Source organism: Crocuta crocuta, unplaced genomic scaffold (genome assembly GCF_008692635.1).
Source record: "Crocuta crocuta isolate KB4526 unplaced genomic scaffold, BGI_CrCroc_1.0 scaffold478, whole genome shotgun sequence".
NCBI lineage: Eukaryota > Metazoa > Chordata > Mammalia > Carnivora > Hyaenidae > Crocuta > Crocuta crocuta.
Window position 1 is genome coordinate 638,627 of NW_027530981.1, and position 26,341 is coordinate 664,967.

At 41.1% G+C, this 26,341-nt stretch overlaps 1 protein-coding gene and 1 pseudogene across 4 annotated transcripts in view; one reads left to right on the forward strand and one right to left on the reverse strand.

Moving 5' to 3' along the window:
* Positions 1–26,341, reverse strand: part of PARD3B (par-3 family cell polarity regulator beta) — a 997,354-nt gene that overhangs the window by 44,203 nt on the left and 926,810 nt on the right. For all 4 annotated transcript variants that reach the window (XM_077770171.1, XM_077770172.1, XM_077770173.1 and 1 more), the window contains one exon: positions 6,523–6,602. In XM_077770171.1, coding sequence (XP_077626297.1) covers positions 6,523–6,602 — 80 coding nt within the window. The remainder of the gene's footprint in view (positions 1–6,522; positions 6,603–26,341) is intronic.
* Positions 11,730–11,865, forward strand: LOC144236548 (small nucleolar RNA SNORA62/SNORA6 family; annotated as a pseudogene).

The window sequence follows — 26,341 nt, forward strand, 5'->3', positions numbered from 1 at the left end:
TCACTTAATATGGGTTAGAGCAACATCAGGACTGGCAGCCAAACACAGCCTGAGCAGGCCTGCGTCCCACATCAGTCTCGGGAAAGGAAGTCTCTGTCTCCTCGGGAATGCTCGTGCAGTTTTCCACCCGAAAATGTATTGGCACTTTTTTCCTTCCGGGTAGATATTATTCTTAATCTTAAAGAACCAGAGCACCAATTTGCAGATACTGCTTTTTCAACTCTCAGGAGTGTTCTAACAAAACAGGATTCCCTTTTTGGTAGGCAAAGTATATTGCTTAATGTTCATCTAGCAATTACACATTAAGCTGTTCATATTTCAAGGGAAGGAGCCCAGGGGATGGGAAGAGAATTGATTTTATGACAGCATTACAGAGATGGTTGAAAGGCATTACCTAACCTGCATATTAGTAATGTTCTGTGTCATATACAAAGATGAATAAGACACAGTCCCTGTCCTCAAAGGTACTTATAGTTTAGTGAGAAAGACAAGAAGGTGAGCAAATGATACAAGGGAGTGTGATAATCACAGTTTGATTCCTTTTTTTTTTTTTTTTTGGTAAAATTTGTTTTAACGATTTGGGCTTAGGCTGCATATATCATGACCCTCATCTTTAAATATGTCAGTATGTATATAATTCTACAGGGCAAGGATATTCTTTTTTTAAAAAAAGATTTTTAAAAAAGTAATCTCTATACCCAATGTGGAGTTTGAACTCACAACCTTGAGATCAAGAGTTGCATGCCCCACCGACTGCACCAGCCAGGCCCCCCAACAGAGTTTGATTCTGACTCTGAACTGGATAACCTTAGTCCCAGAGGTGGATTGTACAAATTTGCAGGCAGACTGCTTGGGTTCAAATCCCAACTCTGCCATTTCTAGCTGTTGAACTTGGGCAATTTTACTTACACTCTTGCCTGTGAAATGAGGATAATAATAGGGTTGCTCTGGAGTCGCAGGGCTGCTGTGATCATTAAGTCAGGAGATAGAAAGCATTTAGAACAATGCCTGGTTCATAGTAAATGCTCAATTAGAGTTGACTATTTAGAAGTCTGGATTTCTACAGATTTCAGGGAAAAAGGGACATTTTCATGAAAATTAGTGTTATATTGGCAAACGGTGTTCTGATATTGGCAAACGGTGTTCTGAAACAAACGGTTGAGGAAACTTGGAAGAAATTCTTTCTTATGATTTATTTACATCAAAAAATCTGTTTTCATCTGTATGCCAATGCATTAAAAACCTGTTATAAACATGGTCCTCTGTTAGGTCCTGGCGGTGGGTGTAAAACATCATGGATATAAAACAATATCCCTATTTTCCAGAAATGTATAATCCAATGGGGGTGGTACGGGGCAGCAAAGCAATGGTAATCTAATCCAGGGTATTTTCAGCGGCACAAGAAAGGTGCCAAACAATGTCATGGATGTTAAAAGTAAGAAGAGCTGAGGAAACATGACATTGAGCTCGAGTTTTGGCGTGGGAACTTCGAAGTCTCTTGGGGTAGAATGGACATGTCAAGCAGGCAGTTGTAACTGGGGTCACATTAAGAGTACGATAGGAAGGTTAGCCATGGGGTTATCATCCTAGTGGTGAGAACTGAATCTGTAGGAATCAAGGCAGCTGCTCAGAGAGAATCTACATTAGGAAAGGAGCTAGAGGCAGAATCAGCTGGAAACATCAGTGTCAGAAGCCTGGGCTAGAGGCCACCATGTCAGTGGGTGGTGTGGAAATAGAGCCAACAGGTATGAACCACTCTTCCTAAGGCAGGAAATCTGAGAACAAAAAGAGGTATTTGTTTTCTCTGATGGACTAGAGTCAAGTGCATGGGGTAGTCCTGCCACCTGAGCCTCATATGAAACTCCCCATCCACAAGAATTACTATCTTCCCAGCATGCCCGTTAGCACAGCTTGTTACTCAGATCATACCGGTTTGCTATGTACTCTTGTTTTTGACCATCTGGACCACTGGTCCTTCCTGAGTTGGCTAATCCTTTAGTCTCAGTTATACCCCCAGCAGAGAGCCACGCAGGTGATGGCTCTCCCCTCGTCCACACTGTGGGCTCTCAGAGAACTGTGCAGCCGAGCCTATGCATTTAGAGTAATAGGTGGTGATGGGTGTGTGTGTGGGAGGAAGCAAATGCCAAGGGACTGCAAGATGCAGCTGAGGGGGGTGCTTGATGGTGCAGGACCCCGAGAAGCCAGTGAGAATGAGCTCTGTTGTATGGGTTTGACTCACTAAAGAAACACATCTTCCCCCGAGATAACATTAAAAAGAGCTAGCGCTATGAAAAAAAAAAATCCTTACAGTATGTCAGGCCGACTCTTCACTAAGGGTTTTGCTTATACCAAATACTCACACCAGCACCACACACAGGCCCTCATATCATCCCCACTTGCAGAGGAAGACACTGAGACTGGAGCAGTTAGATCACGTGCCCCAAGTCACACAGGTGCTAAGTGACAGAGCTGGGGCTGTAATTATGGTCCGACTCCAAGTCCACACCCTTGTTGTCACTCCTAAGGAAGTGTGATCTGTGAAGACAGCGAATCCGAACTGTAGGGGTAGAAGTGGAGGAGCTCATGTCGAATGTCTCATGGTCACAGAGGAGAGGAAGTGAGGTCATCTCTAGAGACTGGGCTTGGCGGGGGGTTTAGTCATTTTCATAGAATTTAATGGGAGTAGAAGAAGGTTGGAAGGGCCACTGTGGGAGAGTCAAGGGAGTCGACAGACAGCACGACCGCCAGGACTTCTGGACAGCAGCAGGGGCCCAGCTGGGGTTGCATACTGTGCGTTTTGTAGTGGAACCAATGAAGGCGTTTTTAAGAGGTTTTCCAGCAACCCCTCACCGCCCCCATAGAGAGGACCACAGAAGAGATGTTTCTGCTCACTCCTTAGGACTCACCGCTTGATTATAAGCCCGGAAGAGCAGCATCATGTGCCGGCGCAGTGAACCATCTGTAGAGAAGGGATAATGGGATCCCACGGGGATGGGCCAGGTGGGAACAATGGAGGCTTGGGGTGAGTAGCGAGTTCACTGCTAGAGGGACTGACCACAAAGAGGCCTGTGGAAAGAGACTGGGGCTCGGAGGCTGAAGTGAAAAAGCAGCTGTTTGCAGAAATACATACACTGATGTTCACATATTACAGCAGCCGAAGAAACGGCTGTTTCCCTACTTATTCAGGGTGAGTAATAATCTGTGTCGGGCAAGAATAAGGGAATGCTGATTTCATTGTGTTTACTACCAGAGAAAATTGGGGGCCGGACAGGATGGTAAAACACTGGTCCTGGTAACAGCCTGGTGTTTGCTAACAAGGCTGTATTACAACCTGCCTCTGCTTTCTAAAACAGCACCCTCAGGAGACAAGAAATAAAGTCATTTTCCTTCAGAGGCAGAAGATTTAACATTGCTTAACAGTAATACTTAACATCCTTAGCCCTTAGCCTTAGGCAACATCCTAACTACCAAGTGCTAGGAATTGTCTTTTTCTGGGCTCGCTAGGGCTCTGGCTTTACTTTTTGAAGTGTCTTTTATACTCTGGCAGCAGGTTGCAGGAGCCTACTTTAAAGATGACTGAATCCCATGAACGCTTAACAGGGTGCCCCTCGACCAGGGCTACTAACTCACTCCATGCCTTAGGGGTGGGGTGGGTGGTGGCCTGAGGTGCATTTTCTCTCTGGGTGTCAATGGTTTCAAATTTGACACATAAATCGATATTACCAAATTAACTTAAAAACTCCTGTGATGCTCTCCACAAACCACCTGGCAACCACATCGGTCAGTAGCCTATTTAGTCCACTGGAAGTTCGGCCACCAACTTCCCATAGATAGAAATATTCCTATTTAAAAAAAAATTATTTGTTTGAGATAGAGATAGCATGGGCAGGGGAAGACTAGAGAGAGTAGGAGACACAGAATCCTAAGACAGGTTCCAGGTTCTGAGCTAGCTGTCAGCACAGAGCCCGACACGGGGCTTGAACTCATGAACCGTGAGATCATGACCTGAACTGAAGTCAGACGCTTAACCGACGGAGCCACCCAGGTGCCCTGAAGTATTCCTATTTTTAATTAAAATTTTAACTCCATAAATATTCTAAAGCTTCCTGGCTCTACGACAAAGAGGGGATCCGGTGCCTAGAGATGTGCTTCCCTCCCTCCCCTGGCAAAGGGAGAGAGCAGTGGAGTTGCTGTGATTCAGTCAAGAGAACAGTAAACTCTCCAGGGCGGGGAGGACTAGACAACCAGGGTAAATGTCACTGGCACGCAGAGCTGTCTGCATAGCTTCCTGAAGCCAGCAGCAGACCCCTGCCTCAGCACTGTGCACCTCGGTGGGTAAGCACGGGGCCTCCCACGGGCCGGAGCACAGTGCTGAGGATGCTTTGCATCTCCCCTGTAGATGCTGAGATGAAAACTCCTCTACTTGAGATGGCCCTCCTCTACTTCAAAACAAATGCCAGGGACCTTTCTGGCATTTGTCCGAGCCCCATTTATTGTCCATCGTGGCCAACTTCTAGATGCCAGGTGGCTACCAAGTTCTGTTTGCTCATGTAGTTAATCACTCCTACCATCGCGTATGGGTGTGAGTGGACTATTGGCCAAATTTGCTTTTGGTCTAAGATGCTTCCCTTCCAGCTACGGCTATATTCTCAGGGCTGGCAGGATTTGGTCAATTCCCACATTGAGGGGATAGCTCCAGAGCCACAGACAGCATATATGTATTGCTGTTGTGAGAAAACTCCCTTTGCAGGGTTCGATCCTAAAATAGACTTGTTGAAAGTCAGCCATGATTGAGCATTTCAGGGCTTATTAGTAAAATTAAGTAGGAGTTGGAAATTCAGAAGTCTTTCTGCTAATAGTTACTAAACTAAGCATTTATTGCACTGTCCTAAAAAGGTGATTTGCCATCTCCTGTTCTAGGCAGTAGGGTCCCGAAGACGGACTGGTCCTGTGTCCCCAGTCTCCGTATTCTCCGGGCCTGAAGCAGAGTAGATGACTAACAGATAGATGGGGAGTGAATGAGTGAAAATTATAGAATTTTCAATGTTATTTCTGTGCTTTTGATTTGTATCAAAAAAAAAAAAAATCCATTTCCGCAGTCTGGTGCAAGTTGGCCAGGAAGACATTAAACTGTTTCCAGTTTTATCTTTTTTCTTCCCTCTCATAAGAACATACTACTTTCCATCTGCCTTAACCACAATTTCCATACACTTCAACACTGAAAGCCAGAAATGTTATATTTAAAACAAATTTTGGAGACGACTTCCATTTTTTTAAAATGAAAACAAAATAGTAGGCCAGGAAAAAAATAAGGAGAGGGAAGAAATCAAAGATGAGAAAAGACTAGGAGACAACCTACAAAAAAGGAAAACTGGGAGATAAATAAAATACAGTTGTATAGAAGCTTTTAAAATATTGCATTTTAAGCGTTCTGCCCAATCGGTGTTAAAAACTGGTTCTCCACTAGATTCGAGATTTTATTACTTTTGAAAATCAACATACTATTTATAAGAGCAGATGGTCACTTAGGCTGTGCCTGTTTCAATATCCAGGATGGTATTTTTGTAAATTCCCACACTGAATTAAAGCCAAAGTGAAACTCAACACAGTAACGCCCTCTGGGATAGCACTTCAACAATTCCACTTTGATGAAAAAGCTCTATTTAGGATCCTCCCCCTTCTTTTAAAAGGAGATATTCCGTAACATTTCAGTTTTCTCGCTGGCATTAACCTTTCTTTGTTTGTTCCCCCTCCCACACCCCCCCCACCTCCCAAACTCACTAATTCTCACACTTTTGATTCACTCCCATAGTAGCCATCCTAGACATAATCTTGGAAAGTTTTCTTCTTTGTCATGTGCTACTGATAGCAGACCAAAATTATTCTTCATCTCACAGATAAGAGCACAAGCCTTTGAGAATTGTATCTCATTTTCAGGGGTGTCTGGTTACAGCATAAGTGGATCACGTTGGGCCAGAATCACCGAGTGAACTTTTCCCACGCGATTGTTTCCTTCCCGCACTGTGTCTGTGCCTCTCAGCAATATTTGCTGACTGCCTAGCGTACCCGATCAGATTCTAAATCAAGGCAAGAACATCTTCCCAGGTTCACATTTCTCTCCTGCTTTTTAACACCCACACGAAGCTCCAAGGTTAAGGTTGGCTCGCCCTTCCTTGTAGGTAACTGCTAGGACAGAGGATTTACTATTTTATTGTCCCTAAGCTTGGTGCAGGATGTTCAATACCATTTTTATAGCAATGGCTTAGGATTTCCATTCTGTATCCAAAATTCTTGCTGACATGTTCAATTGCAAAGATATACTATTTTCTTCCCTTAAAAAATAACCCACAAGTGTTTCAATTATTAGCACAGTTGTGAAGATGGCACGGAGGTTGTAGCAGACGGCAGTGAGGCAAATTATAACATATTCCAGTTTCAAAGCCAGATTTCTATTTCATGTAGATTTCTCTAAAGGCTTCATTGGTAGGTGAGCTGGAGATGGGAGACCCCTGAGTGATGTACCTGGGTAAGGAGGCGTACTGTCTCTCCATCCCCTCAAAGCGGATGCTGTGCGCATTCCCATCTGGACCCTTTCCAGACACCTGTGGAGAGAAAAGTAATTAGAGATGAAGATCCATTATACACCCTGGTTACTGACAATGCATCACAAAATTATAATCAGTGCACAAATGCTGCTGCTGCCTGCCAAAAATCAACCATGGAAAAGCAAGCAAGAGCTCAGTATTGCTATAGGAATTGATGATCAAGCCACAAACATGGCATTTAACAACAAAGTCGCTTCTTTCAAAAAGGGTCATTGTCAAACCGACTCCTTCCTGTCACCAAGCCAGGGATATTCTGTAGGCCGTTCCGTCCCTCCCCCCCACCCCGCCATTTACATGGGTTTTAGTGTTTAGAACGGTTTTAGACTTATAGAAAAATTGAGAAGACAGTACAGAGGTCCCATTCACTCTGAACTCACTTTCCCTATTACTAACATCTCACATCAGTATGATACAGATCTTACAATTAATGAATCAATACATTACTGTTCACTAAAGCTCATAGTTGATTTGGATTTTTACCCCAAGCCCTTCCTGTTCCAGCACCCTGTGTTACATTTAGTTGTCAGGTCTCCTTAGGCAGCTCTTGGCTGTGACAAGGACGATATTTTTTGAAAGTACCTTTTTCATGAAACTTTTCTTTACTAACAGGGGCTGATAACAAACAAATATCTACTCCACAGCTTCCACAAAGCCTTCTCTCTCCCTTAGCAACTACCACAGAGAAGTCATTAACTCTTTTCCATCTAGGGTTGGTCTTTATTATGTTTTTCCGCCTTTCTATGTACTTCCTGTGTTCCCTTCTCTGGGTCTCCTCCTTCAACCTCTGAGAATGTGAGGAGCACTGACTGGCCTCAGGGTGTTCTCAACAAAGTGTTTAGTTCTGTGAATGTGAAGATTTTATATATGATCTTTCTGCATCTATCATACCAATCAAAACCAGGATGAACACATACACGTATTTAGAAGTACTTGTTGACTGATCAATCCATCACCTGTTCATGTCAACGTATGTGGTTTTATGGATAACTTATGTGCTTGTTCTTGTGCTGGGCTAGCCCTCACATAGTGTGCATGGGAAGGGTAAACAGAACACCTGGACCATTATAATGGGGGACGGGAGAGTCTGCTAGTAAACAGGAAGTAATGCTGTCAAGTCAGTAGGGGAGATTTTTCTAGGTAGTACTCAGCTTACAAGTTCTTTTCTTCCCACCAAAAGTTCTAACTCTCTTTAAAACCTCCATCCCAGCTTGGGTGGTGTGCATAGGGAGGGTTTATTGTGGGAGGAGTTGCAAAGCAAGTATACACACTCATTTAGAGTAAGAAAGGCTATTCCTGGTGTCAGATTATTACAGGAGGCTCTTTAGAGTGTGTCCTGCAAAACCTCTTCATATTTCACTAATACATGGAACAGGAGTGGCCGGAACTGTCTGAGAGGCCAACAGCCCAGTGAGTCTCCTCGGTAAGGATGACGATTGCACCTACAAACTTAGAAACAACTACAGAGAGACTGAGAATTCTCCGCATGAGAATAAAAGCCCTGATTTAAACTACCGTTCTTTCTAACAAACATCAGAAACAGGGATGGCGTCAGACAAACAGGATAAATGGTACAGAAAAAGAAGGGAAGGATGCAATTATTGTCCTCAGCCACTTGTATCTAAGGTTTGTTTTGTTTTTAACCAGTATTTTTTATGGAGGAAGAATTAGCATGAATAGCAGAACAATGCTGAAGATTATTTAATTGTGACTGTTGGAGCACATTATGCTTATGTATCCCTAGTATGGCTCTAGACATTTACAAGTAACTTTTCTTCTTATGGCCACAAAACTACAAGGTAATACTTTCAGCACTATTGTCCGGAACTGGCCTGGCCGCATGATGCCGTCTGCATTCTGGTGTCTCTAGGGGGCAGCCCCCAAGTGCCTGTCCTAGTGAGCTACCAGCATATGAGATCATATGGAACACAGGAGGATCCTTATCTTAAGGAAGTTTCAGTCTTTTGGGGAAAAAACAAACATCAGAATGAAATTAAATAATGATTATAGGATAATGTATGATCCTGTGTCATTCAGAATGTTACTAACAGTGACACAGGTGATACCTGAAGGTGTCAGGAAAAAGCTTCATGGAAGTAGCAGCATGTAAGGTAAAGATGGGTGCCATACTTCTCTATCAAAAATGATTCTGTTCTTGACCAATTGTGTAAATATTTGTTATATTTATATTGTGTATATATTGTGCTTCTCTATTAACACGACAACCTCTTTAATGCAATCATTGAATTAGTGACTACTGAGCAGCTACTGTATCCTGGTGCCATGCTAGGCATTATATTCAAGGCAGTGAACAGCGGCTGGCTTTCTTCATCATTCTGAATATCGAAGAGACAGGACTGCAAACAATTATGGTGCAATGAGATCACTGCCAGAGTGTCGGTATGAAAAAGGAGGCAGTAGGAGTCTGAAGAAACAGATACGAAAGTCCACCTGGGAGAGTTGAAGACAGCTTCATTTGGGTGTTGAAGTTTCCTCTAAAACTTGAATGTAAATGAAGAGAAGTTTTTGTGGGGGACAAGGTGTACGGGTAGCAGGAGAAGGCATTCTAGAGGGAACAAAAATGAAAAGACATGGAGTCATTTAAATAAGAAAAGTGCTATGTTTTCAGGGAATGTCAAGATTTTGGTAAAGGAAGAAACAGAACCTATTAAGGAAAAGGATACTAGTAATCACACCACCACCACCACCGGTACTACTATTATGGCTATAATCATTATTGCCAGTACTGTAACTTTTTTCTTAAGAGGTTTTATTTTTTTTAGAGTATTTTTAGGTTCACAGTAAAACTGAGAGGAAAGAACAGAGGTCCTATCCCACTGTCCCCCCATATGCACAGCTCCCTCAGTATCAACAACATCCCCTATGCGGTACATTTGTTACAACTGATGAAGCTACATTGACATCATTACCCAAAGCCCAGAGTTTACATTAGGTTTCACTTTTGGGGTTGTATATTCTATAAGTTTGAACAAATGTATGACCTGTATCCATCATTCTAGTATCATACAGAATATCTTCACTGCCCTAAAAATTCTCTATGCTCTGCCTATTCATCCCAAACCCATGGCAACCACTGATGTTTTTACCATTTCCATAGTTTTGCCTTTTCCAGAATGTCATAGAGTTGGAATCTTACAGTATATAGCCTTTTTATATTGTCTTCTCTTGCCTAGTAATATGTATTTATGTTCCATCTGTGTCTTTTCATGGCTTGATAACTCATTTCTTTTTAATGCTGAATAATATTCTATTCTCTGGATGTACCACAGTTTATTTATCCTTTCATCTACTGAAGGGCATCTTGGTGCCTTCTAAGTTTTCGCAATAATAAATAAAGCTACTATAAACATCGTATGCAGATTTTTGTGTGAAGATAAGTTTTCAGTGTCCTTATGTAAATAACCAAAGAGTGTGGCTGCTGGGTTGTATAGTCAGAGTATGTTTAGCTTGGTAAGAATCTGCTAAACTATTTTCCAAAGTGGTGGTACCATTTTGCATTCCCACTAGTGATGAGTGAGAGTTCGTGTTGCTCTACATCCACACCAGCATTCAGGGTGCTGAATGCTGTCCTGGTTCCAGATTTTGGCCATTCTAATGGGTGTGCGGTGATATCTTATTGTTGTTTCAATTTATATTTTTCCGATGACATATGAGGTGGAGCATCTTTTCATATGCTTATTTGCCATCTGTATGTCTTCTTTGATGAGGTGTCTGTTAAGGTCTTTGGTCCATATTGAATTGGTTTGTTTCTTTCCTTATTGTGGGGCTTTAAGGGTTCTTTGTATTTATGGTAACAGTCCTTTATGACATGTGTCTTTTGCAAACATCTTCTCCCAGTCTGTGGCTTATCTTTTCATTCTCTTGACAATGTTTATTGCAGAGCAGAAATTTATAGTTTTACCCAAATTTTAAATTTGCGTGGGGTGATTGATGTTAATTTTTGTAAAGGGTGCAAGGTCTGTGTCTACGTTCATTTTCTTCCATGTTGGATGTCCAGTTGCTCTACCACCATTGGGTGAGAAGACTGTCTGCTCCATCGTATTTATCTTTATACTTTTGTCAAAGACTAAAATAAATATTTGGGTTTATTTCTGGGCTCTGTATTCTGTTTCATTGATCTATATGTCTATTCTTTCACCAATACCACACCGTCCTAATTACTCGAGCTCTTATAGTGAGTCTTGAAGTCAGGCAGTGTCAATCCTCCAACTTTGTACTTCTTCAAAATTATGTTGACTATTCCACGTCTTTAGCTTCTCCATATAAATTTTAGAATCAGTTTGTTGAGATTCTTTAGAATCAAGAAAACAACTTGTAAGATTTTGGTAGGGAGCACATTGAATCTATAGATTAAGTTGGGAAGAACTGATATCTTGGCAGTATTAAGTTTTCCTATCCATGAATATGAACTATCCCTCCATTTATTTGATTTTTCTTTGACCACTACCACAATTTAACAATTTAACACTTATTTTGTACTTATTTTTGGTCAACCAAAATGCTAAATTGTTTTATTTTTATCAATCCATCAATCTTCCCAAAACCTCAATGGTTGCCCCATTTTTCAAATGAGACAACTAAGTAGTTGCCCAAGGTCATATATCTAATGCATGAAAAATCTGAGACAAAGATAAGGTCTTTCTGACCTCAGAGTCCAAGCTCTAGAGATATAGACATGGACCAGATCTGAGAGGACCTCACATGCCAAGGAACTTGGTTTTACCCTTAGGTGATGGGGAAGCCATTGGCAATGGCTACTTGGTAAGTGATGGGACATACTTACAGGTTAGAAAGATTATTCTATCACTGTAGGTTCCAGTGATGGTTTGAGCCAGAGATGATGAAGGCCTAGTTAGGGGATATTCTGGAGAGCCTGGGTGGCTCAGTCAGTTAAGCATCTGACTTCGGCTCAGGTCATGATCTCACTGTTCATGGTTTTAAGCTCCATGTTAGGCTCTGTGCTGACAGCTAGCTCAGAGCCTCGAGCCTGCTTTGGATTCCATGTCTCCCTCTCTCTCTGCCCCTCCCCTGCTCGTGCTCCCTGTCTCTCAAGAATAAATAAACATTAGAAAAATTTAAACTAGGGGATATTCAAAAGGATAAAGGCCTCACTTTGTTAGAGCTTGGAGTTGAAGAACTCACAAGTGTAGGTAGCGTGCTACATTGGGGGCAAATCTTTTACTAACATCACAAAGGTCTCTGGCCCAATGAGTGGAGTTTGATAGTAATTCTTGCTGCGAGTATAATTCACATGTGTCAGAACTTAAAGGAAAAATGAAAACATATTTGAAATGGCCTGTATTTTCTTCTGCTTTTCTCCTTACTTTTTAGATGCTTGAGCCTTTCTGTTTTCAGAGAAACCTGATGAATCCTGCTAAAAGGGAGCTCACTCAGTGGGTCTAATGTGGTGGATGTGGCCTGGGAATTTCTGCACATGCATGGCACCATTCCCATGAGCACCCATGGGAGGTCATGCCTGATATCTACTTCCACAGAGATCCTGAAGAGACTGACAAGGAAGAGCAGGCCACTGTTGAAAAGGCTGTGACCAAGCTGGAATATCGGGGTGAATGGATGGCTCCAACTCTTGAGTTCATATGTACGGAACCTGAAGCTGCAGAATGGTCTGAAGGCAGGCAGGTGCTCTCTGGGCTTACTCAGCAGTTCCCTACTGAAGACCGGAGCGCTCAGCCTGCCACTGGAGGCTGGTCTACAGCGCCCACTGCTCGGATCACTGAATGCGTAGGGACAACCACTGAGTGTCTAAGCTGCTTTTCCACAAAGGCAAACAAATGGAAATAAGGTTGACAGAAAATAAAGTTTCTTTAAAAAAAAGGATAAAGGTAAGGGAGTGATAAAAGAATGTTAGGGGGACAGGTTCGGTAAGAGTGACTGAAGATTAGTAGGAAGGGTGTGACTGAAACAACGCACATTTTTCAGAGCTTAGCAACTATGTGGGTTTAGTAACCATCACCAAGATGGGAATAAGGGAGGGACAGATATAGGGGCAAAGGAAGGGGTGGGAGGAGGGGATACCTAGATATACTGAGCTTGAGTTGAGACACCTGATGATGGTGTCTGATAGATAAATGAATGTAAAAGTATGCAGTGTTGGAGCCTGGACTAGAGATGTAGCACTGGGAAACACTGGGCCTGTGAATGGGTACCGGAAACCCTGGGAAAGAATTAGGATGCCCAGGGATAATCTGTATACACAGAACAGCAGAAAAGACATGCAATGAAAATAGAGAAAAATACCCATAATAATCTTAGGAACACTACCATTTAAGGGGCAGGCAAACAGAGCTGAACTCAGGAGGGAATCTGAGGAGGTCTAAACCAGCAGTTGGTCTGGAAGAGAACTGGCAGAGAGTATTATCATAGAAATCAAGAGAAGAGCATTCCACAAATGAGGGCGTGGTCCACAGTGTCCAAAGCAGTCAAGAACTTCAGTAAGACAAGGTCTGTGGTCAGACAAGGTCTGTGGTCAGGAGGTTTGGTGTGCTTTACCCAAACCTCCCTCCTTGCAGAGTGTTGCCTTGAATGACAGAGCTTAGACCTGCCTTTCCCAGAATGCCCTTGCAGTCAGTGTACTGGTATGATTCAAGCTGGGCCATCGAGGCAGTGACCACACTTCCACCGTTTATTCTGACCAGAATGAAGGTGTGCTTTAGCAAATGTGCCATTGCTAGTTTCTAGGGTGGGGTGCAGCTTTTATAGCTAGCTTTGGAGATGGCAGGAAGCTAGAAGTAGTTTCCTGATTGTGGCACTTTCCTAATTATGGTGGCTCCTGATACAGGTATTGCTATGTGGCTCAGGAGCCAAAAGCTTTCTTATTGAAGTGGCAACAACTCCCTTTGTAGCCTGGTTCTGTAGTATGGTGTGAGAAATCATTCCTGAAATGTTCGCCAAGATTACGTATCTTTAGCCATCCTTAAGATTCTGTAAGCCCATTAGTATGCTATAATACATTTGTTCCTGCTTAAACTAGCTAGAGTGGATCTTGTTCTCTGTCCCCGAACAGTGACTAACGTAAGTTCCACAGAAGTGTTATAAGGGAATTCGCAATGAGATGGTGTTGGTGCTTTATTGAGAGTGATATTGGTGGATTGATGGGGAGAGAACATGGGGCTCCTAGGTGCTGAAAATCTTTATTGCTTCCCCCTCAAAAAGCAAAAACAAAAACAAACACTGGTTGTACTGTCTTATGCTATCATGCTGAGGAAATAAGATTAATACTTTCAAGTAAATAAACATTTGTTAGTGGCTCCTAAGTGGAGTCATGTGCTATGCACTCTAAAACATAGAGACGAAAAAAAGTCCTGTCCCTCAGGGACAGAGTGATAGTTAATGGAAATGATGGGAATAAATTTGTGTTCCATTATTTGAGCTGATTTTTCTCCCTAAATCATCCAAAGATGACCTCTGTTAACATTTATAAACATATACATATTTTAATGGCATATAGTTTCCCCCCAACTATTTATTATTGACATTTTCCTTGCTACCAGAAATTACACAAACATAAATTTTAGTAGGTATATAACATCCCACTTATGGGTAAATCATAATTTATCTAATCTCCTCCTGTAACTTGATCAACGTTTATGTCCGAATCAGAAATGCTGGCAATCCAGATTCTTGTGTTGGGTACAAAGACTCTTGCAAAGAGCTATGAGTTGAGGGTCAGAAATTGTAGATCAAGGATTGCCAAAGAGAAGCTAATTACAAGTTGTAGCTAGGTCCTTAGGAAGTCAGGCCGCTTTAGGAAGGAGTGAGGGGAAAGAGAATAGGCATTTGTGCTCAGTAACGCTCGGAAACGTTCCTGCTTCCAGCCTTATTAGGCAATTTCCCTCATCATAAAAAAATAAGGTCAGCGGCTTTGATCCAATTAATTTTTTTTTTAAGAAGCCCTTTATCTCACTTGGCATCACGCAGGTTTTTTTTTTTTTTAATGTAATGACCTAAATATACATCTAATAGAAATACTTTTGACTTAAGCCATTAGAGAAACCTAGTCTTTTCCAAAACAATGCAATGTTAGAACTTATGCTTGGATTTGGGGCATATTTATCTTTCTCTGCTAATATAGCTCAGGAAGAGAAACTTCAGAGAGCTTATTCAAAAACAACTTGAAAGGCTCACACTTGGTGTGCCTTGCAGTGGTGATCCTCTTTGCCTGGATTATGACAGCCTAGGACAGCCTATCAGGAGGGTCTGCTGTACAAGGAATGTTGAATTAAGATGCTTTTAGTCCATGGGAGTTCTCCCAATTTCATTCACTCAATGCCTGCTGCTGGCTGGGATGTTAAGAGCCTTGTTAAAATAAAGCTATTAGTCTTTTCTCTACAAAAGCAAGGAGCTTGCTGGTTACATTCAGGGTTCCTTAAATTAGTATGTATTTCTAGCCTGGCATTGCTGGAATCAGCAGTTTCATAAAGCAATATACTAAAGAGGCCATTTAACCTCCTATTTCTCCCATTTGCAGATTAATGGCAGAGGGGAAGATTTAATGCCCTTTCAAACATTTTTTAACAATTCATTACAAATAAAAGAATAAATCACACATGGTTTTCTGCAAATGTCTGATGGTAAAAAGCGGAAACAATTCAAAATTAACATGTTTTCCAGTTCCCACAGGTTGGGACACATTTTGGCCAGTGTTGTAATTTATGTCCCTTAAGTCAATTTTCCTGAGGAGATTTAAAAGCCGCTGTGATGGAAAGGCTGTGCAAAGTTGCAATAGAGCTTACTCACCTATGCATAACATCCTCATTTACAAATATGTCTTACTCAGATTCATTACACAAAAATGTGTCTCATGCTGCCAGACCCATCATAAGACTAAGATGCAAAGTATAAAAATGTAGATGCCATTTTAGGGAATACGCCTTTCATTTCAAGTTGGTAACATGACAGATATTTTTGAGCAGTTTCCAGAAGCTTTCTTTTAATTACATTCCTCCTACTTAGCTATAGGTCTGGCTGGAAGATTTTTGAAGGAATCAGCATGATGGAAATATCTAAAAAGTTATGAACTTGTCTTTGAGCATCGTCTAATATGAAGACATTCTGATAAAATGCTACATGTTTGGAGCGAAACTCACCATACTTCACTTAAGCAAAAAGAAACTAATCAAAATAGGTTGGAAATGATTTCTCTTTGGCAATGTGAAGTATATTATGTTGGCGATGTGTATTTAGAAATATGCTATCTAGAGAAGCGTAAGTACACACACTCTTTGAAACCATTATTTCTGAAGTGTTTATTTTCTCTAATTTAATTTCAGTAATTTTGTCAAATAGCTGGGTATTCAGTTTATAGACTAGTTTAGAACATCTGCTAGTTTAGAAAATACAGCAAATAAAAATATTTTAAAAATAACTCTTGGGTAAGCCTTTTAACCATTTTGTTTCTATATTTTCCTCCCTTGGAGAACGCTGGAGTTAAAATAAATCCTTAAAATCCCTTCTAACTTATGCACATTTATACAACTTATCTTGCATATAGTTTCCACATTATGTTAACCACTTACATCTCATTAATATGGTAACTATATGTCTGTACATAATTATTTTAAAGCTGAATGACAAAGATAGTGAAGTCATCGGCAACATTATAAAACTGTAACACATTTATTGGGATTTTCAGCATTAAATCTTATGCTAGCATGACCCAAGGACCAGCCATCCGTACTCGGGGCCATGGCATCTGATAACCTGAATTATCTCTCTTCTGATTGTCTTCAGAGAAAATAAAATCAGACATCTCCTGCCCAGCTCTGTTTGTGTCCAGGCCTAAGATACAGTTACCATAGAAACTATGATTATGGATACAATTTTACAAATTTGGCTTCATCTATCAGAAGCATTTTGTATGTGTCTGTGTGTGCATGTGTGTGCACATGTGCATATGTGTCTTGCCAGTGAGCGTGAAGAGCAAACTCTGGCCCTACATCTTTAATTAAAGAGCCAGACACCATCTCATTTCCTTTTCCCATCTGTCTACCTACAAATGAAGATATTGTAACACTGGCTGAAATATAAACTTTTACTTGAGAGGAGTCAATTTCTGATGAAAAGAAAGTTGAAAAAGTATTAGGAAAAGCATTTCCTAATAAAGCTGTTTACCTGTCCTGTATTTTGCAGGAACAGAGGAAGCAGGAATTTAGCGGGGTTAGTTACATTAATCACCAGATGCTAGCGTCCAGTATTTATTGAATTTGGTTTTAAATTATTTCTTGGATGTAATATGTGAGTCAGTTGTGCCTCTGTGTTTTATTGTTATTATGCTCTGTGACAGTCAGTGTTCTTTCCTCATTCTAAAAGAAAAAAAGTTGACCCTCAAAATATGCCAAATCTCAAAATGATGTAAGTTTATTCAGATTATTTCTTATGAGTTCATACTATCTCTTTTAGCTAATAAGCCTTCTAAAGGATACTCATTGACTACAGCTCTCTGGTATACTTAAAAGATACTTGCATTTATAAAGACTAAACGATATAAACATATGTACAATTTCAAGCTTTTCAGGGGCCAGCTTCCAGTCACTCCCATTACTAGAAATAAATGAGTAGAAAGAAAAGACTTTCTGCAACATTGAATCAGTATGATGAGCTGTAATCAGAACTGTCATTTCCATCTCTGCCTCACTTTACACACGAGAAAAGTAGAGTTCAGAGGACATTAAAGCAACTGGCCAAAGATCCATCCAGTGGCAAGGCCAACATCGAACTCAGTCTCACTCTCAGTGTCACCTCATATGTTGGCAGCGATCATTCCAGTTACTGCTGCTCTATTTCCTAAACAAAGAATGGCGATAGAAGACTTGGAAGTCCATGGGAGCTGATGGTGGCAGTGGGATGGGGTATGTGAAATGATGACTGTCTGCAGGCATTTTGCATGAGTTCATGGCCATCTCAATCTCACTGAACTCCAATTGCCCAGTGATAGTTATTTCACATAGCTGGAGGCATTGATAGGTGCCTATATATTAACTTTTGGTACACCAAAAGTCATTTTTAGTAAAATGCTGTTTTATAAGCCATAACAGGCTATATAATGTACAGTTTATTTTCAAGTATTCATGCACGGTGTCAGTCTATTAATTTGGTTTACACAAGACGAGCTGCATTGGAGTTAGGACAATATCCGTTCTCTGAGCCCTTACTTTCTCAAGGCCTGGCGTATCACCTTGTTCATTAATATTTACTGAGTCAATGAAACATAAGTGTCATACATCTACTCAGCGGCACTTAACAGAAAGACTCAGCTAACACAATGGCTAGCTATCTCTTTGAACGCGACCTGTTAAAGAGCACAACACAGATCATCGAAATCTTTTTGAAGAAGTTTGATGACATCTGTCCTATGGTTAAGTCTTAGTAAGACTGCCATTCTCAAGCTCTTTTGTTTACATAGTTCTGATTTTTCCCTTTCCCTTAAAAATAATTTTTTTTTTCTGGGAGCTTTTCTTTATTAAAACATTAAAATGTTATTAATGATCTGATATAAATTCTTTTTTTTTTTTACAAATAGTTTATTGTCAAATTAGTTTCCACATAACACTCAGTGCTCATCCCCACAAGTGTCCTCCTCCATGCCCATCCCCCCCTCCCCCCAAATCCATCAGTCCTCAGTTTTTGTCAGCATTCAAGAGTCTCTCATGGTTTGCCTCTCTCCCTTTCCCCCACCATTTCCGCCCTTCTTCTCCCCCTTGTTCCTCCGTCAAGTTCCTCCTAATCCTCCTATACGTGCAAACATATGATATTTGTCCTTCTCTGCCTGACTTATTTCGCTTTAAATGTTCATTTATTTCTAGGACACAGAGAGAGAGACAGTGTGAGCAGGGGAGGGTCAGAGAGAGAGGGAGTCACAGACTGAAACAGGCTCCAGGCTCTGAGCTGGCAGTCAGCACAGAGCCTGACGCGGGGCTTGAACCCACGAACCATGAGATCATGACCTAAGCGAAAGTCGGACGCTTAACCAACTAAGCCACCCAGGTACCCCTAAAAATAATTTTTAAAACCTACATTCTAATCATTTAGATTTAAACTTGGATCTGGTATATAAATCAAAACCATTAGGAACCTTAATTATATAATTGTTTTGAGTGAGGGAAGATTCCCATAAGCTGAAAATAATAGTAGAGTGGAAGAGCCATGCGTGGTAGGGTAGATTACTGGGTCCCTGGGCTGAGCTACTGTTACACTTCCTGAACAAGTATAACAGTATACCGAATAACTTCCTCAATGTGGAGCCACCTACTGGAATTACAAAGTAACCAGACCCATGCTCCTGTTTGTGCTGAAATCACACACACATCAGCTTTAAATTTACGTTAAACAAGTTATTTTGCAACTGACTATTGTAGTGGCCGAGTTCAAGTTCTAGGAAGATGAATGACGACAAGAGGAAAAGAAATAAAGTATTAAATGAATGACATTCTGAAAATTGATGTTCTTGTGTCAAAGCATGGTTTGAAAAACCAAACCAAACCCTCACACCGATTTAATGATTTTCTATTAACTAGCATCGGATAAAAGTTTCAGTAACCTGTAGCAACCTAACTTTCCAGCTCTACCTCTTCCCTCTCCCAGAGGTAGAATGACTTGATCCCTTTGGGTTTTTTTTTTTTTTTTAATAGATCCTGAACATGTGCTTTTGGGCCTCTGCCCGTAAGCTCATTCCTGTAAGTTTTGGTAACTCTTCCTTTGGTTAGGTCAGTGCCCTGCACAGGTCAAGTGCTCAATAAATGCTTATTATGTGAATGCATAAAGCAAAGCAACAGATGTTGCTCTGATTGGTCATATTTACTGCTGTGAAGGGACAAGAAAAGGTGAAAGTAGGAGTGGATAAGAAAAACAGATTCTGTAGAAGGTGGTGAGAACATTACAACGGTGGAAAACAGAAGAAGAGAGCCTTGGAAAAGGGGTGTAGAGAAAGAAAGAAATACCCTGAGAAATAGAGAAATGTTGCACAAGAGAAAGGGAACTATGAAATCAAAATAAGCTACATTATCGCAACTCTTCTAAGTCACAGTATACAGGTAATTCCTGTCCTAGGTATCTCTCCATTAATCAAACTATTGGATCATTCAGAGCCCTCCCTTCCTTTCCAGGCTGCTGATACAACTTTGCTCCTCTGATTAGATGTATATATAGCATACTGCTTTCAAAGTCTTTAAAATAGGATTTTTTTAAAAGTCAACATTTAAAGTTGGATTTGATATAATCATTTAATTGGGCATCAATTCATCTACACAGAGCTCATTACTGAATTCCTCAATTTCACCAACAAAATTTCCTTCCAAATTATCTTTTATCTAGAAGCTGAAAGTCCAAGTGCTGTGAAAACTTTGCCAAATAAAAAGCTTTTAGGTTTCTGACGCTGGCTGGACACAAACCTGTGCAAGAGTGCTAAAGAATAACGCGTGCTTGCCAACAGCCAGATATGATTGCTTTTCGCATAATTAATGTCATTCTTGCTGTTCGAGTACCATTCCCATCCTCTAATAATTTCCATTAATAGAGGAAGTTTCTGCAATAATTTTTGCATCCTGAACAACCACCGTGGCTACTCTAGACCTTTTAATCAAAATAATGGCAATGAGTGAAGAGGGATGGTTAGAGATATTACTATAACCCTGGGTTGCATTTGCTTTGTCATTGTTCTTAATCTCCAAAAACTGTCCGAAGAGCTCATCGTGTTATTGTGTCAATTAGACCTGGGTGCTTTGATTTCAATAGCGCTGAACTATATGAATTTATACCATGAAGAGAAAAGTGTATAAAGCGAGTATATTGGGCCATCCATCTACCAAAAAAAACAAATCATGTTAAAAGAGAGTGTTTTTTAAAAAGCCACAACCAAAGATGAGCAGATGCAAATATAAGCTCGAGTCCTGTAAAATATGATTATTGTACAATACTTTAAGCTGAAGCTTCTAGTAGCGGAAGTGATAGACCAGCTGCAAATCATACCCCTAAACCTGCCAATTCACACTGTTTTTTATTATGATGTTGCAAAATCAAGAACTCTGCTCAGGATATAAAATTATGCAAATATACAGAGAGCAGCAACAACAACAACAATCAGCTCAAGTTTCTTCTATGAGCCAAGGAAGGGACGTGACGTAGCGGCACAGCAGAGGTCCCATTCCAGGGAGGAGCACCGTGCCCGTGGTTACCTCGCGTTCCAGAATCCCTCTCCTGGAAATACCCTCTAAGCTGCATACGGGTATTTAAATGGGGCAAGTCTGGACACAAGGAGACCGGTGTGGAGAGTCTTCCCTCACCGGAAGCAGCTTTGCAAATAGTGAGTCTACATCAAAGCCTCACTCTTCTCTGCCTGAGAAGCTTTGAAAACACTTCACCTGAGTCACATCTAACCTCACTTGGCCTTCTCTGTGAAGTCCACCCAGCAGAGATCTCATGATGCCACTTGAGCAGGTAGAACTTGCTCTGTGCAGTGGCCTGGGTGTAGAGGGTGGGTTCATTTTTTGGAGACTGTGTTCAGTGACCTGATTAGAGTTTGTGAGCCGCGTACCTAAGTTACTGAGAAGATAGTACAGAAAGGATGCTTGTGCCTGGGTTTTAATAGCTATTGTTAACATATAAAACAGCTGGTCATCAATTGTAACAGCTGTGCTTCCACTTGGTGAAAAATCTGGTGGGGACTTAGGGGAGGACAGGGCCGGGAGCAAGGGCTGGCTTCGGGCCCTGGAAGCATGGGGACCCAACCATGTGCTTGACAGGGTGTGCACAGGCTTACTCTAGAGGCTGACCGTGAAGGGTCAACACCAACGTTCAAACTATCTGTCCTGCTTCTAAAAGGTGCTGTCTAGATCTTACATACATGTAGGATGAATGATATGTTATCACATACTATATTCATAGAGGATTTTGCAACGGCCCAAGTCTGTTCTCATACATGTGACTCCTCCATGCTGCTACCTTGACCAGGAAAAAGGCAGGTGTTGTAAATTCCTTGTTAAGACTCTCTCGCTCCAAGAGAGAGGCACTACAGTAAGAGGACCCCGAAGAGCACCACTGTGCCTACAGCGCGCCAGGTCCCAGGTCCTTCCGCTCTAACTGGAAACTGACTTGCAGGAAGAGTTTCTAGTTGGACACTGAGAGGCGTGGTCTCTGGCCTGCCACAGTGTGGCACTGCCGTTGGGAGCACTGACTCCAGACATGATTGGTTGTGCTTGAATCTCATCACCTAACCCCAGTGCAACCTTGGGCCACCTCATTAACCTCATTTATCATTACTGATGTAGGTAATAATAGTACCTACCTCAGATGGGTGTTGTTAGCACGATGCATGCAAATCACTAGGTATCATACAAACAGAGTGAACCTATATGTTCAATAAATCTTAGTTGTTGCTAATACTGCTGCAGTTACATCTGAATGTGATCTTTCTCTTAGTAAGAAAACACCTGGAGAGAATTTTTTTCCTGACCTGTAGCTTTTATTTCTATGAACCTCCGACCAGCCCTGGCTAAGCTAATGGAAGCTTCTTCAGTGATACTATTCCAAAAACAGTCCTGAGAAAGAGAGTGAAGAACTAAAAAACAGAACACGGTGGGGGAGGGAGGGAGGGAGAGAGAGAGAGAGAGAGAAAGAGAGTCAGAGAGAGAGAGAGAGAGAAGAGAGAAAGAGAGGGAGAGACAAAGAGAATTCTTACTTTCCCTAGTAGAAGAGCCTATTTACTGAGCTTTTTATGTACAGGATGAGTGGATGGAATGATATGACATATTTATCAGATGATATATGTATGCATATGTCTCTGTGTATATGTACGCATCTATATGTGTGATGTACGCATATAAATATGGATTTATGCAGACACACATACATACACAGTCTTCTTAATGCGGTTCACAGGAACTACTCAATGACTAGAATAAAGTTTAAACTCCCAAAGATGACATCCAAATCCACAGTCTGCTGTCATCATCATTGTTCATCCTCCTCCTCCTCCTCATCTTTGCAGCCCCATTTGCTTTCGCTCTGCATACCCTGTAGGCACCTTCCCAACCACTCCTCCTTCCTTGATCCCCAGACACTTGCACACTTTCTTATCCTAGTTCAGCCCTTCCTTTGCTCTTCCCATTACCACCCTGGGAAACTCTCCAGAAAGAACTATTCACTTCCTATTTTCTGAGAGCCTAGACTATATCCTTTAAATAATTACTTAGAGTGCTATCTTATAATGATCTTTTACAAAGATACTTATTAACACTTGCTGTCATGCACAATAAACACTGAATGATTAACAGAATGAACCACTTAAATGAAAAAAGTCACCTTGAAGGTGAGGTGTAACATAGGCGAGCAGAGAAACACATAATCCTAAACTACCCAAAGAAAACAGACTTGAATTAACCTAGCTGGCCTACCTCAAGAGGCTATTCACAACTGAATACAATGCTCCAATTCATGGGGAACATTAATTCTGCAGCGTGGAGTGTGGTCAAGAAATCATCTTCATTGTGATTTAGGCATTTAACAGTACAGATGTGAAGTGTGCATTTTATTACAACATTATTAACTCTTTGTGATCAAACATAAATACCAGGACCTTGTGTGTGATTCTGACTGACTGAGTAGGGAGAGAATAACAGCTGGGTCCCCTTCCAGGGTAGAAAGGGATCTGTGCACAGGTAGGAAGTAAGTCCACCTTCACCTGCTGGCCTCAGCCACTCTGTGAGAAGTCCTACGAGTCTTTTGATGGGTTTTCCTAAATGACTGCAATCCCAGATTTACAGCCACATTGTGGCAGAAGACCCCAGGTACATGTCTTCCAGAGAAGCAAGGATTCAGAGTCTGAAGAGAAGCATCATGTGGCAGGAGGTCAGCAGGCAGGAGAAAGAAAAAGAAATAGAAACCAACACTCAATATGATTCTTTCTAGGCAAAGAAACAAAGTCCCAACTTTGGCAGCTAAGCAATGGAAATGCTAGTTGAGTGCCATTTAGATGACTTATCATATCTAAAAGGAAAAAAATATCTATCTACTTATTTGAGGGAGTATTCATTATGCCCAGTACAGTATGAATGTTGAGCAGAAATCAGCACCTATTTATTATCGACGACTGCTTTCTCTGTTTCTGTGGGCTCAGTTGGGGCTCTGTAAGGTGATTTATAAACTTTAGTCTAATTCTTCTAACATCCTCAGATGTAGACAAAAGGATAAACAGGGATCTCTACTCATCGATGTAATGAAATTAAGAAAGTGAAAATTTAGGATGAATTTTATAAGGAACTTACTACGGTGTAATCCATTAGGATGAAGGGTAATTTCCCAAGGGAGCGGGGTTGATCTGTACATTAGAAAATGTATAACACCCATTCATAATGTATTTGTGACAGACGTAATGCCATGTCCGTCTATAAATCAGATTTGCCTTTTGTGCAAAGCCCCAGAGTCCTTCCTACTGAAGGCTACCCTCATGGGCACTGACCTGAGAGGATTTAAAATCCAAAGGGCCCAATTACTAAAAATCCTCCATCATATAATTGCACTTTGGTATGGAAAATAACACCAGTTTTAATCCAAGTCACTTGGAAGGAAGTAGAGAGAGCTTCATCTCCTGATTCTGTCAACTGGTCCAACATAGTCTAGGGAATGGGTCTCTTTGAGCATCTTCCCCAAGGGCCATAAGAAACTTACTTGTACTTTGCAGACAGCAAAACTAAATAAATTATGCTAGCAATCCACAAATGAGTTACTGACTATGAGGAACACTGAATTTCAACTTTGGAAGTTCACAGGGGAAACATCATTTTCAATCGGAGGGTCATCCACTGGGAACAACTCCTCCGAACAAAGAATGCATAGATTCATCTGCCCTTAAGAACAGAGACCAGACACCATAACTCAAAGAGCAGCAAAGTGTGAGTGGGAGCATGAGAACTCAATGCTTTGGAAAGAATAGGCATGGGACACTTTCCACGTCACTCCTGGAAACATAGGAGCATGTGGTTTGAAAGTTAACCAAGTCATTTTTTTAAAAACATTAAAATTCAGTTCAGCATGCAACATTTTCAATGGTGCACCACTCAGTTAACAGCCACCATACTTTTTCTACCTTGCCATTCTCGCTCAATGAGAATTCAGTACTTGCCCGTAGTAAATACCTTTAAAAGTTCCCAATTGCCCAGATATTCATGAAAACCAAACTGCAAGAACCTACAAGAAAGAGAACAATCTTATGAAAGGATTTGAGGCCCACTCCAATTTTCATTAGGCTTGTAGCCAGGTTCGTATTAGACTCACGCTGATTGGTTTTCAACCTACCCTTGTGGTTGAACACAATCTAGTGCCATTGGGCATGTTTACGATCAGAAAGGGTAACATACCAGGAAATGAGATTTGGAGAAAAATGTTCTATAGCAAAGGCCCCAGAGAAAAATGACCCACCATCGCAACGTGTTTCTAATGGCTGATTTCTATGAGTCATGGGAATCAGGGCTCCTGAAAACATGGGAGCCTGGCTATTGCCTGAGGAGTTAACAGCAGAGTAGCATGGTGGGCAGAACTACCTTGCACAACAGAGGGAATTATAGGGGTGATGGGGTGAACTCACCTATCTCTAAGGGTGGGAAACCTTTCACTGGATACAGTATTCAATCTCTTGTTCTTTTAAATACCACGAATTAAAGAGAGTCATTAAATCAGGTCCTATATCAGTATTTTCAGAGACTTCTAAAGCAAATATATTTCTCTTTATGCTACACATATCCTAATGAAAGTATTATTGTATGACCAGAATGCTAGTATTCAGTTTGAACAGAATACTCACTTACGAGTTACAGTGAACCACACTGGTCATCCTTTGTGTATCCAATAACAGAGTTGCAAACTACTGTTAGTGCGTATCTCAAAGGATAGTTTCTTTCTTTCTTTTTTTAAACATAATTTATTGTCAAGTTGGCTAACATACAGTGTGTACAGTGTGTTCTTGGTTTTAGGGGTAGATTCTCGTGGTTCATCGTTTACATACAACACCCAGTGCTCATCCCAAAAAGTGCCCTCCTCAATGCCCATCACCCATTTCCCCCTCTGCCTCATCCCCCAATAAACCCTCAGTTTGTTCTCTCTATTTAAAAGTCTCTTATGTTTTGCCTCCCTCCCTCTCTGTTTGTAACTATTTTTTCCTCTTCATTCCCCCCATGGTCTACTGTTAAGTTTCTCAAGTTCCACATATGAGTGAAAACATATATCTGTCTTTCCCTGACTGACTCATTTCACTTAGTATAATACTCTCCAGTTCTATCCACGTTGCTGCAAATGGCAGGATTTCATTCTTTCTCACTGCCAAGTAGTATTCCATTGAATATATAAATCCTATCTTTATCCATTCATCAGTTGATGGACATTTAGGCTCTTTCCATATTTTGGCTATTGTTGAAAGTGCTATCACAGCTTTCCTACTCACATTTCCTTGGAACATGCTCCCGATAGCCACATGCTTTCATCCCTCACTTTGTTCGTGTCTCTGCTTTAATGCATTCTCTGCAGAGAAGCTTTCCCCAAGCACCATACATAAACCAGCACACTTGGCCCAGATACATGTTCTAGCCCCTTGGCACAGCTTTTTATTTCTTTGAGGAAATGATCATGGCCTGATATTTCCTCTTCACTTGTTTATAGTCTATCTCTCCTCAAAGACATAAGTTTCATGAGCACGGGAATTTGTTTGCTCTCTT